Genomic DNA, 13,998 nt, shown 5'->3' on the forward strand with positions numbered 1-13,998 from the left:
CAATCTAGTCCATCAACGGTAGGGTGAAACTAACCTATCTCACGACGGTTTAGAAGTAGGGTATGCTTCTCATGGTCTTTCTGATATGAACATCGCGTGGCAGATAGGATAACGTGATAGATAGGATATGATTCTCACGGTTCTTCGGCTATGAAGTCAGGTGAGTATGATTCAGGTGGTCTTTCTTTGCTATGAATATCGAGTGATAGGGTATTTTTCCTTTGTTCCTGATATGAGCATTCTCGTGATAGACCGGGTATGATTCTCACGGTGATTCGGCTATGAACGTTGCGTGATAAATAGGGTATGGTTCTCGTGGTCCTTGTACTAAATAAATCTTGTGGTGGAACATGGTTCTCATTCACCGTTTGTAACATTTCAGGATAGATAGGATGATTCCCGTGGCAATTGTGACATATAGGGTGTGATTCTCGTGGTCCTGCCATTTAGGTTCACGATTCTAGTAGACATTACAAATTCAACTAAGCTGAGCATCGTTAAAAAACGGAACAAATGAATAAAAAAATTCTGAACGACTAAAAATACAAAGATGTCTTAATACTTTCGACATACGTGGTCCATCGGGTCGTTGCAGACACTTTACTGGTCTTTGCATTCAGAAAGGTTGAGAAACTAACCTATACCGTTATAGACAGCGCCATTTATGCTCTGAGAAATAACACGGAGAAAACTTACCCGTACGATAACTAGGCCTGGTCTCTTCTACATTTTTCTGCAATTAATACGAATACAACGCCACAACAGGCAAATTGCCCAACGAGGTGGCTGACTTAAGAACATCATGGATCCCCGAACCATTTTTTGGAGGCCCTACCTACTACTACTACTACACCACAGCGGCACTGTGGTGGTTAAACTGTGCAGCGGTTAAACTGTGTAATTATTTCTTTTTGACGTGAATACGACTTAAATCGTCTGACGATACTTGGAGTATTCGCAAAAAGTTGTGTGACGAAAATGCAATAATGCATAAATGCAAGTCAAATGGCAATGGTATCATCTGAAGCACATTGCAAAGGTGCATTCAGTGATACCACAACGGTTTCAATACCTCTCCCCCGTCTGAGCAGCAGGCCCGATACTCTGATTCGTAACAAATTATTTTCCGCTATGTCTCAAAAAGTACGCAACGCTAGTCAAAAGCAATGATATAATTCCGTTCGATTTTGACACCGTTTATTTTTTATTTCAATTGAAGCACTCATGACTGGATCGTTGCGGACATTTCAAGTGCACGCATGTGACGGGGAGGTCCTACGCATCAAGTGTCCTCCACACACCGTGATCAGCATCAACTACGCGCAGTACGGCAGGCCGTCCGTAGCGGAACGTTGCACAAGCGCTGGACGCACACGTTTCGTATCCAATAGGAAGAGAAGGAACCATCCTGACGGAGCCACGTGTGTATCTCAAGTTGCTTTACGAGTAAGAAAATTAATTTGTAGACTTTTTTTTTTTATCACTCCCTGACTTGATTACGCTTCTTGCGCCTCAGGGTCTTGATTAAAGTTGAATTAAGGGGTTCCGGCCTTAATCCTAACAGGTCGAAATCCTCCGGATAGTCAAAATCCCGACATTTCAATACAAACTTCATAAAATTATAGATTCTTCACACGCGTATATATTTTCAAAACAAATTAAATTTTCAACGTACAAGCCTCACCTCGCATCCTTTCTCGGACTTAATTCCTTGCACGTGAAGGCAGCGGGATGCTGGAGCGCAGAATTAAATAATAAATTACGATAAAAATATTTTTTTGCTTCATAAATTTTATTTTAAACGGATAAGCCGCACTTGTTTAGCAGCACAAACTGTTGGAAATTATTATTATTTTTTAAACAAAATTTATCAATCTATTCCTGCACCACGCTATCCCGTTTTATTCAAAAGTGCGCGCTTATCCACGTTATATATATATATATATATAAATAGAAATTTGTAATAATTTATTCTTCGAAATGAGATCCTGTTTGTTAACAGAGAGTCAGTAGTGTATTAAATATTTATTATTTATGCAAAATTTATTTTGATTAATTTCGGGATTTCGGTCTCGCAGGGATCTTGGACGCGTCGAGATTTTGATATTGTCGGGATCTTGGATGTGTCGGGATTTTGGCATTGTCAGGATCATTGGATGTGTCGGGATTTCGGCATTGCCGGGATCTTAGACTTGTCGAGATTTTGGCATTGCCGGGATCTTAGACTTGTCGGGATTTTGGACGTGTCAGAATCTTTGACTTGTCGGGATCTTTGGACGCGTCGGGACTTCGGTATTGTCGAGATTTTAGACGAGTCGAGATCTTGGATTGTCGGGATCTTGGACCGGTCGGAATCTTGGACGGTCGGAATCTTGAACGTGTCGGGATCTTGGACGGTCGGAATCTTGAACGTGTCGGGATGTCGGGATCTTAGACTTGTCGGGATTTTGGTCGTGTCAGAATCCTTTACGTGTCGGGATCTTCGGACGCGTCGGGATTTTGGCATTGTCGAGATCTTGGACGAGTCGGGATCTTGGACGTGTCGGGATCTTGGATGTGTCGGGATTTCGGCATTGTTGGGATCTTGGACGTGTCGGGATTTCGGCATTGTCGGGATATTGGCCGTGTTTGAATCTTGGACGTGTCAAGATTTTGACCAGAACAATTTTTTTAGCCATTTAGCCAGTAAGCCATGTCTCCAAAAACTCAAATTGATTATTACTACTAGAAAAAACAAGCGTCAAAATTGAAGATGGGGAAAGTGATTTAGCATTTTACACAAGAAAAGAAACAACTTAATGAGGATGTAATATAATTTGCGCGTAACTTGGTGCATAAGGGTGTGAAAAATTTATAATACTTATAATAACAGAAAATAAGGGTGTTAAATATATAAAAAGGGTTTCATCAGATGATGAGGTGGTCAAGATATGGATTGACTGAACATCTTCGATGTCGAATGTAATACTGCGTATACTGAATGATTGCATTGAGCTTTACGAACACACATTACGCATTTTTCTGTGCAATCACTCTCTTGAATTTGTCAGAATTCAAAAACGATAAATGTTTTTTTCCTTTTGTTAGGTCATCGAAAGCAAGTGCCACGAACAAGTATCCTGCCGTATGATAGCCTCAGCCGAGACTTTTCTAGCCGATCCATGTCCAAACGAGAAGAAATACGCAGAAGTTGCTTATAAATGCAGACCCGGTAATGGATTCATCCCTAATAAGAATATTCCTCCAATATTCCTCTCACTTAATTGTGAATTAATAAATATCATTTTAATCTATTCCCTCTTGACTGAACTGAATTTCCTTGAGAGAATGGTGAGAGAAATTGAACGCTTACGAGTGATAATTTCTTGAGTTATCGTGTCTTCATCAAAGACCACCCAAGATTATAAAGGGATACAAATGCTGATTATATATCTATCAACATATATGAGCGAACACGTATTATCAATAATTTAATAAAAGAACTCTTCAGAAACAAATCAAAATTCGAGATAATCAAAACCTGATGGTAAATCTGATTAAAAGTATGGCTATAACACTGAAAAGACATTTCATTTACTGAATTAGCAAACGCATAATATAAATCAGTGTTTCTCAAACGCAGGGCCACGGCTCAGTACCGGGCCGTGAATGATTCGCTGCCCCTTTTTTCCCCATTAGTCGCTTGTATGACCCAGCCTTCCCCCACACAAAAATGAAATCAACTTGGCCGCGGGCTTCCAAAGGTTGGGAACCACTGATATAAATGACTTTTTTCTGAATGTTCTATAATTACCTAACGATCGATCATGTATTGATACTTGTCTATTCAATTACATGTATTAAGAACTATTTTCTGCTTTTTCAGCTCAATTCATTAATGTCATCGCTTGTGAAGGCGACAAAATGAATTTGTCGTGTGAGGAATCGATGCGTATCTTAGTTATTTCGGCGACATTTGGTAGTTCGAAAGCTCCCGTCATGGAATGTCCTCAAGTCACGAAAACAACGAGTGAAGGTAATTTTCAAGAGTTATGTTTATGAACTTATTAAAAAAAAAAAAAAGATCTAATATTATATAGCAACGTAGGTTCATGTAAATTCTGATGTTAGTTTTATAAATTTACAGAATGTTATTCAAGTTACGCGACAGAGAGAGTCGTTAACATGTGCGTCGGGAAGAGGAGCTGTTCCTTCGACATCGACTCACAGAATCTAGGAACACCGAAGTGTTCAGAATTCATCCGAAAGCATTTAAAAATCGCATACACTTGCGGTAAATGTGTTACTCAGGATTCTCTCCTTAAATTTTAACTTGTCTCGTATCAATTTTTTTTTTAAATTAAATCCGTGGAATGATAATGTACACATGATATTCCAATTGTAGTTCCAGTTGAAGTCTTGAAGTACTCGGAATCCAAATCAGATGGTAATAACGCGAACGATTTGCTGACTCAGACCACAAATGAGATTGAAGTTCACACGACATCATATCCGGCTTGGGCGAGTAACATCGACCAGAGAATACCGCCATATCTGATGCCGGGTAAGTACGATTAAAATACAACTTAATATTTGATATGTATATCTGTAAGATGAAACAATAATAAACTTAATCAGTGAGTGATTTCAATTGAGTGATTTTGGTTAAGAGTCCGTATCAATCCCGTGTCAACTACTTTATGCTGCTGTTGGCATCGTTTCTAAATCGGCGATGCCAAAAAAAATGCGCTTTCGTCGCAAAAAAATTTTTTTATTGATTATTATTATTATTAATTATAGTTTATAATAATCATAATTCAGTTAGACGTATATTGCTCCTGTAAAGAGGTTTATCGCTATTCACATTGATGTATCACAAAGAAAGTAACACCAACGAAGATTTCATCAACACTTCCGGTTGTCACACACACACAGGTGGTACCAAATACTGATATTATTAGGCACCATCGGAAGAACGAAAATACATGACAAGTTTAAAAACATATTGGATGGTATTTCGAGCTAAAAAATTAACAAAAAATATCATTGTAGTGGTTTCAGAATATTCTCAAAAAATATCGTTATAGAGGGAATTATCGCAGTAAAGGATATCGTTGTATAGAGAGGAGTTTAACATTTTAGATTATGAGCAATTACCAACAAGATTTGAAAAAAATATCGTCGTAGAAGGATTTATCGCTGTATAGAGTATCGTTGCAGCGAGGTTTCACTGTATATCTACTATGCCGTATAAAAACCAAAAATAGTATAATACATGCACGGAAATAAATTTTTCAGTGATTCAATTGAATCAAAGAACAGGCACGTCCAAAACCCGCTTCTTTATGGGTAGGCATCTTATATATAAATGTGAAAGTATGTCTGTCTGTCTCTTATACAAATCTACAGTTTTAGGCCGATCGTCGCCAGATTTTGCATATATACCAAACAGGACCAAGATTGTACCGTAGACTACTTTAAAAGTTCGTCAGAGCTGGGCAAATGCCCGAAATGGGCGAAAAACTATCGGGCAACAATGGTTTTGGGGCCTCAACAATTACTTTCGGAACGTTTACTTTGGTTACCGTGGTTTCCAACAATGCTTTTCAGACGTGTATATATACCTTTACAATGGTTTGTCACACCTTTAATTCTGTTATTATAACAGTTTATTCCTTTATAAAGGTTTGTAACTTTTTCCAATCCTCCCAGTAATTGAAGTAAACCTGGGAAGAGCGCCGGGTATTTCTGCTAGCCTATATACAGGGTATCCTGTAAGTGCTAATGAGCATGTGCGAAGAATATGGGAATGGCTAACTGCTCCCCGCAGAAACTCGGTAGGAAAGCACAAGCGATTTGTGCCTTTACACGCCCAGGAAGAATTGCGTATACAATTTCACCAATTGGAACAATCACTCAACTGCCAGGAACAGCATATGAACATCGTCTTACCGAGGGAAGAGCATACTGTGGTATCACCTGTGGCTTCTAAGAAGACCCCGGAAGGACTTGCAACGATGGATCTTGGAATAGTTGCTGAGGAGATAAACCAGGTTGATCACAAATTAAAAATGGAAGAGGCATCTGCAACATCGATTCAGGAAAATGGTGTGGCAATCACTGGTGCTGATTCTCTGAAGAATACACATGTGTTCCTTTCGTTGGAGAACCCAAAGCCGCCCTTAGGATCACAAAGTGGTACTTCTGGGATACAAATGTTAGAGGTGGTTGAAACAGCAGAGTTTTCTTATGAGGATTCAGCGCTGGCTCAGAAAAACACCGATCAACCCTCCGCCACAACTGACGAAGTAAAGGCAGTGCATGACAGGAACAAGAAAAGATCATCGACGAAAATAACACCAAGAAATTGTCATTCTATTGAACATTATGGGCCTCTAGCTGATATCTTTTCTACAGGGAACTCTGGAAAGAATGCCCCACCATCCTGTGACGCATTTAACTGTGCCTCAAAAAGCGTCAAAAGTCAAGACAACAGTCCAAAATGTAATGATATCAGGAAAATTGCACGAAAAAAGCTAAGGTTCTCAGAAAAGATAAATCCGGTTGTCCTGATGGGAGCAAAGGTGTCTTTACAGCTTCCAGAAACTGGAGGGAAATTTGAGGAGGAGCTGAATGAGGAAATCCAGCCAGATCAGCAACGCCAAAGGAAGCTCGCATCTCCACGCCCATCCTTTCTAATAATTGACACTTGTACAAAGAAGAGCAACACGAACTCTATCAAAGACCAACATAGTGATCAGCTCTTGAATAGTCCATATGGTAAGTTCGACCATGTAACAGAAGTATCGAAGCACAGTACACCCATATCGGACTGGTATGAAAGATCTACCAAAGAGGAGGAGCTAGAGGTACGTACCTTGGACTCGTGGCCACCCCAGATAACACAACAGCAGATTAGAACCCAGAAAAGTGGAAATAAAATTCCACGGCAATGTAATTCTGAATGGCCGGTTCATCTTCAGGACATTGGAAGGGACAACAACGGTGAGCCAATTGCAAACACCACATATAAGAGCTGCCTCCGAAATACTAAAAAAGTGCAGTGGAGAACGCCTTTGGAAGAACGCCAGTGGCAAGCTAATCCTGAACCGCTGAAGGGTATCGAAGAGATACCTAATGAAAACACTATCTCGAGATACACAGTCCTTGACACTTGGTCACCTTCGAATGATACGTGTGAGTCGAGGGGAAACTCGCACCAAAAGTTCATTGACTCTCCGAGGCCTCAACGATTGCGAAAGATAAAAAGTGAATCCCGATGCTCGAAATTTATGTCGGCCAACCCGCTTCACCCAACATTTCCATTGACAAATCACAAATCCGGTAGCACCGGCGGCTTATTTATGAAGCAGCAAGATTGTGGTAGATGGCGACATCACTTTGACTCAGATCGTCAGCGACGCACGGGAAATATGAAGCATCTTAATGGAAATAGCTATAGTAGTGGCAAAAACTATAGACGGCAGGCAAATTATGATAATGGCAGATCTTGCCAAGAAGCTGATCGTTTCCGATTCGGTGCTCAACTCTATCAATATAACTTCCCGTCGATCCTCGATTTCAGGAGAGAAGGGAAGGACCGATGTGTGGAGTGCTGTTTCCAAAACCTAGCACATGGCACAAATCTCGATGTCTATCACCGTGCCAATGATCGTATGTGCACCAGTTTTCTTCTTATCAAGGGTAGACGAAATATCATGAAATAGATTGTGTAATGGCCAATAATAGTTTACTGAGTAAAGAGCAGGGAATTAAATTACTTCAGATTAACTTAGATCACTCTAAAGCGGCTACTTATCAATTGGAAAAAACTGCCAACGAAATGAACGTGGACATAGTACTGGCCCAAGAGCCCTGGGTCTGGTCCACAGCGCAAGGTCCGGAACTCAAGGGTCTCCCCTTGACTTGGTCACGCTGGACATCAAATAATGGGAAGGCTGCGATCATGATCCGCAACAGAGCACTTCATGGAGCTGTGCTGTCGGTTATGAATAACTCGGTGGCGGTGCAGCTGCATGTAGACGGAAGGGAGCTGATCGTGGCTAGCTCATATTCCTCTCCATACAAGGACATAAAAGAAGCCATCCAGGAGATTGAGGAGATCGTGGTAAAGAATGGAAGGCACGGGATCATTATTGCCGTAGACTGGAATGGACACAACTCTCTATGGGGTTATTCCGATAATAATGAAAGAGGTGAAGACATCCTAGACTTCCTTATGTCCAAAGACCTCTTCCTTTTGAATGGCGACAACAGCACACCGACCTATGGACACACTGGATCCTTCGGCTGGCCGGATCTATCTATATGCAATCACGTGTCTCTAGCAAATGCCATACAATGGTCTGTGGGAGAGGAATATTCGGCAAGTAGTCACTCCTATATTCACATGGTGATATGTGACTCATCTCCATCAACTAGAACCCCTTGTTTCAAAACAACGCAGCGTAAGCTCTTCAATTTTATTCGTATCCTCAGAAGTACAACACCAGTCCTGATAAGGCAGATTCGTGAGTGCCGAACGTATGATCAACTTCAGCATATTACAAACACTGTGCATAAAGTAATAGAAGAGGCAGGTAATAGGTCGTTGCTTCCTGGGAGCAACGGATCGCAGATGCCAGTTAAATCCAAAAGCACATGGTGGACAACTGAACTGGAAGTGTCACGCAAGAAGCTCAGAGCTCTGAAAAGACGATATATACGAGCAAAAGATCAGGAGGACAAAATTCGCCTGCGCATGACATTTAATAAATATCAGGCTCAGTACCGTAAAGAGATTCGTAAAACAAAATTATCTGCCTGGCGTGCACTATGTGAAAAAACAGCCTCTGAATTTGGTACCGTATATCGTGCTTCTATGTCCCGCAAAACGAAGCCGCAGCTGACTATGAGCCAATTTGGTGACGAAACAATTTTGCAGGCGGGGGAAAGACACCTTAATGACATTTACCCCGATGTTGACTCCGATGACTATGGTCCTCCTTATATGAGCTCTGGTATGTACTTCGAGCCGGATTTGAATATGAGAGCAGTATCTAAGCAAGAGATAAAAAGAATCGTTGACCAGCTTAATATGCGGAAAGCCCCGGGTCTAGACCGGGTGAACAACAGGATGGTCAAGGCGATAAATAAAGCATTTCCAGATCTTTTACATTCCCTATACAATAAGTGCCTGCAACTGGGATGTTTTCCAAATCATTTCAAAGAAGGTAAGCTACTCCTTTTATTGAAGAAAGGAAGACGTCCAGGAGACCCAAAAGCTTACCGCCCTATCTCTTTACTCTCTGGCTTCGGGAAGGTACTGGAGAAAATTTTGGTACAACGAGTCATGTTTTACACGGAGAGGCAAGGATTCTGGCATGCCAACCAGTACGGATTCCGACAAGGTCGTTCAGCAGAAATGGCGCTTGCAGACATGATGGAAGAGGTTAAGACGCAAAGAAATCGAGGTAATGACGTAGCCATCATATCCCTGGATATAGAAGGGGCGTTCGATAACCTCAGATACTCGTCTATACGCCGCCGTCTAGCAATAGCGCCCATACCACAACAGCTCAAGGTAATTTTATCGGATCTTCTGTACCACCGTCGAGCGGTGTTGGTCACGGATGCGGGAAAAGCTGTGAAAGAGCTTCAAAAGGGTGCACCTCAGGGCTCATGTTCCGGCCCCTTGTTATGGAATCTTGTTCTGGATGAGTTGTTGAAAATTAATTGGCCCTCAAACGTCAAAGTTCAGGCTTATGCTGATGACCTTTTGGTAATTGCATCTGCCCCTACTGTCAAGGGATCAGGTGATCTAGCAGAAGAAGCCCTTAGAACAGTGTCAAATTGGCTGCACATGCATAAGCTCACTCTCTCTATCGCTAAGACAAAATTCTTGTGGATATCAAAGAAAAGGCCTCCCACCATCTGGTTCCAAGGGAAAACCATCAAGAAAACGGACGTGCTATGTTATTTAGGCGTTTTTATCGATAAGCAACTTAGCTGGGACGATCACATCAAAGAACAGAAGAGAAAGGCGTCACGTGTTCTTCAGAAGATGCGCCTGATGGCTGGACCACAGTGGGGACTGACACGGGCTCTGAGGAGATCCCTCTACTTGACAGTGGTTGAGCCTATGATAGCTTATGGAGCTTCAATATGGCATTCTCCCAAGGTCCAGCTGTTCAGACGGCTCGATTCTATACAAAGACCCTTCCTTCTATATATCTCTGGTGCGTATAGAACTACACCTACGAATGCTCTTCAGGTGATCTTGGGGCTCCCGCCATTATCTCTCAAGATAGAATTCCTGGCACGAGTCACGCGTCTTCTAAAGCTTCACAAGCCATGTCCATTGTTAGAGGAAACATTAGTCCCGGACGCCTTCGAGCAAAAAAACTATAGGCTGGACCTCACATCCTGCAGAATCTCTGCAGGCCAATCAAGTATTCCTAGAATCTTCGGAGGATGATACACCTGAGGAGAAATCCGTCGTATATTACACGGATGGCTCTAAACTGGAATCAGGTACAGGAGCTGCCTGTATAAAAACCGTGGGAACGGAGATCGTGCGTAAATGGGCTGCTAAACTAAAAGAAAATAATTCAGTATATCAAGCTGAGATGCTCGCTATATTTACAGCAGCTCTGGATGCAGCTACAAACAGGAGGCAGACTGTAATAAGATCGGATAGCCGTTCAAGTCTCCAGGCCATTCTAAACCCGCTCTCTGAAAACGCAATGGCGAGAAAGATAAGGAGTATACTTGTATCTCACCCATCAATACGCATCTCCTGGGTAAAAGCCCACAACGGCCAGTGGGGAAACGAGCTTGCGGATGCGGCGGCCAAAGAAGCAACCAATACCGGAGTCTTTTACGACGAACTCTTATATCCAGCTTCTCACGCAAAATCACTCCTCTGGAGGGACATGATAGCAAATTGGCAATTGCATTGGGATATGCCGGAGACGTCAGGAAGATCAACTCACGAAGTTATAAAGAAAGTAGATACTAGGAGCAGGGGCTGGTCACGAGAGCTCATCTTATTTGTCACCGGTCATGGGCCTTTCCCAGCAACCTTACATCGCTTTAAAGTGATTGCCAGCGATAAATGCTCTTGTCTTGAGCCTGGCACACCCCTGCACTACGCCACATGCTGTCCAGAAACGATGCCCTTTCACTTCTGTTCGCCGGCTGCCCATTTACACAGACCATGGATGCTTGGCATACTACGTCGAGAAGAATCAAAGGAAAAGATAAGAAAAATGGTGAAATTCCTTGAGGAACATCCCGAGAAGATAAGGGATCCGTCTCCTCCAGCTCCTGCAACTCCGGTACCAGCGCCGTTAAGGAGATCGCCGCGTCTTCACCCTGACAGTGCGCTGGTGGCACTGTTTGCGAGCGAGGAGCAGGATGAATCCCAAACCTAATTAATGACGTCTCGGAGAAATTAGACTGACTGTATTGAACTGCCGGAGTGCAATGAGATGCTCTGCCCTTCTTGTCATTTGATCCAATCCTTGATCACTCAAATTTCTGATTGCGCCTTTTGCGATACGATTTTTATACAACTTTCCATGACTATTTATTATCCGTGCCCGTTGCACTTTACTTTAACTTGATTAATTTGATTCTTCGATTTGCATAATTTTTTATTTCTTTTCACTATATGTAATCTTTGACGAATCAATAAATTTTGGTTTTACCGGAGATGCCCTGTTCCCCCCCCCCCCCGGGGGGGGGGGCAAAGTGCTTGCGTTGCTTCTTGCGACAGAGCCTGGGTGTCTCGCGGTTTCTCCAGTTCTATATCCTGCAGAATTTATGAACTCTTTTGATATTCCGGGTATGTCAACTTACAACTTGACCCTCAAAGTCGGAGCACCTATAATGTTTTTAAGAAATTTGGAGACACCGAGACTCTGCAATGGCAGCAGACTCTGCGTGAAGAAATTGCGCAATTACATCATCGAAGCACCGATTCTAACTGGATTTGGGCCAAAGGAGAAGATGTCTTCACACATTCCACGTATCCCAATTATCACTGAAGAAATGCCATTCACTTTAAAGCGATTACAGTTCCCGATTCGTTTAGCTTTTGCCATGACAATCAACAAAGCGCAAGGCCAGTCGTTATCAGTGACAGGAATCAACCTACTTGAGCCCTGTATTTCCCACGGACAGCTTTTCGTCACCTGTTCGCAATCCCAAAAATTTGTACATCTACACTCCAGATGGAAAAAGAAAAAATATCGTGTATCCACAAGCGATTGCCTCAAGTTTTTAATTAAAATATTTAAAAATAAAAGTAATTTTTTCTTACTTGATGCAGAAATTTTTTTTGATTAAGAAATAATTGATAAGTTTTTAAATTTTTTACGGGGCGGGCAACGTCGCCGGGTATCAGCTAGTATACTATAAATAAATAAGTATGATGAAACATAGGCCGAAAGGATGCAATGCGTGCATAACTGGGAGCAAAAAATGCAAGAGACTAACAAAGAGAATTAAATTAACCACTTCGCGTTCAAGCTGTTGGCGATACATTTGAATGTATTAGACGTATAGACCAGTGGTTCTCAACCTTTTTTTGTCCATGGCCCCCTTTCAACCATTTCTCATTCCTATGGCTCCCTCTTGCGAACATGAATAATTTTCTACATAATCATTATTTCTATGTAAAATCGATTATTGCAAATGCACGAATTTTGTTACCGAAATTTTCGTCTCATAAAAAAATTTCATGCCAAAAAATGACAAAGAGAACTCTCTATTTCTCTTTCATCATTCCATGAGTTGCCTGAAATTTCGAGGTTAAATGGCAGCACCAACAGTAGCGTATATAAATCAAGCCTCCGGAGAGAGTAGGACGTCAGCGGTCTCCGTCTTGGCAGTGCTGAGAACTGTGTCCCTCAATATCTTTCGTCGGAACATCACGTGACTCGGTGAAAACAAACACGACCCCCCCCCCCCACTGTTATTTTCTTATGGCATAAATAGGAGTTTAAAACAATGAATGAAAAAATAATTTCAGCATGGACGAGATAATTCCAAAATTAATGACGCAGTCAAATTAATGACGAATTTCAATTTCAGCATTGAAAAAAGATAATTTCAGCATTAATGGAAGAAAATATTCTAGAATTAATGTAAGAGATAATTACAGCATTGATAAAAGTGATAATTCTAAAATTAGTGAAAGAATTAATGAAAGCGATAATAATAAGATTAATGAAAGATAATTCCAGAATGATGGGAAACCCGTGCCCGAGGGGCATGGTGGTAAGATGCTCGTCTACCATCGTGAAGGTTGTTGTCAGGGTCCCGGGTTCGAACCCGAAGGAAGGATATAAATAAGATGTTTTCCCAAACGAACTTGAGGCGACCACCGATAGACAGCACCTTCACTTCCAACCCATCTCACTAATGGCAGTAAATTGCGATATGGCCAGAGTTGGTGAAGTGGAATGAAGGAAAGAGATAATTCCAAAATTAATGAAAGAGACAATTCCAGAATTCATGAGATATAATTTCAGTATCAATGAAAGAAATAATTCCAGCATTAATAAAAGAAATAATAATTAATGAAGGGGAAATAAAATTCCAGAAATAATGAAAAATTATTCAAAAAATAATGGAGGTAAATTCCAGAATTAATGGAGGAAAATTCAAGAAATGATGAAAAAAATGAAATTCCGGTATTAAATAAAAATAATTAAATCTCTCTTTAGATGAATTCTTCTCTCTATCCTTTTTTTAAATCTTTAAAACCCAATATTTAGAGACCGAACTGTACCTTTCTTTGGAAAAATTGCCAGACGGGAAGTTTGTTTTGACCGAGTGCCGTGATTTCCTTGCATTTGATGTCGCTGCTGTCGCGGTGGTTTGATGCTCCCTCCAGTAATAAGTCCAACCAGTAATGTCGTCTGCTCCTCCTTGGGTCCTGAAAAAATTACTGAACTGGAAGTTCGAACTTTCAGTTCCGGTTGTGAGCTTAACTTGTAGGGAACAGAACAA

General features: G+C 41.4%; 1 protein-coding gene across 1 annotated transcript in view; it reads left to right on the forward strand.

Annotated features, from left to right (window-relative positions):
- The window catches only part of LOC149074704 (protein eva-1 homolog C-like), a 63,084-nt gene that overhangs the window by 18,057 nt on the left and 31,029 nt on the right, over positions 1 to 13,998 (forward strand). Inside the window, exons 2-6 of the mRNA XM_089245783.1 lie at positions 1,220 to 1,446; positions 3,088 to 3,211; positions 3,866 to 4,015; positions 4,127 to 4,273; positions 4,385 to 4,543. Coding sequence (XP_089101909.1) covers positions 1,220 to 1,446; positions 3,088 to 3,211; positions 3,866 to 4,015; positions 4,127 to 4,273; positions 4,385 to 4,543 — 807 coding nt within the window. The remainder of the gene's footprint in view (positions 1 to 1,219; positions 1,447 to 3,087; positions 3,212 to 3,865; positions 4,016 to 4,126; positions 4,274 to 4,384; positions 4,544 to 13,998) is intronic.

Source organism: Pholcus phalangioides, unplaced genomic scaffold (assembly GCF_987345545.1).
Source record: "Pholcus phalangioides strain wild (caught in Gottingen) unplaced genomic scaffold, Ppha-v1.0 ptg000016l_1, whole genome shotgun sequence".
NCBI classification, from domain to species: Eukaryota; Metazoa; Arthropoda; class Arachnida; order Araneae; family Pholcidae; genus Pholcus; species Pholcus phalangioides.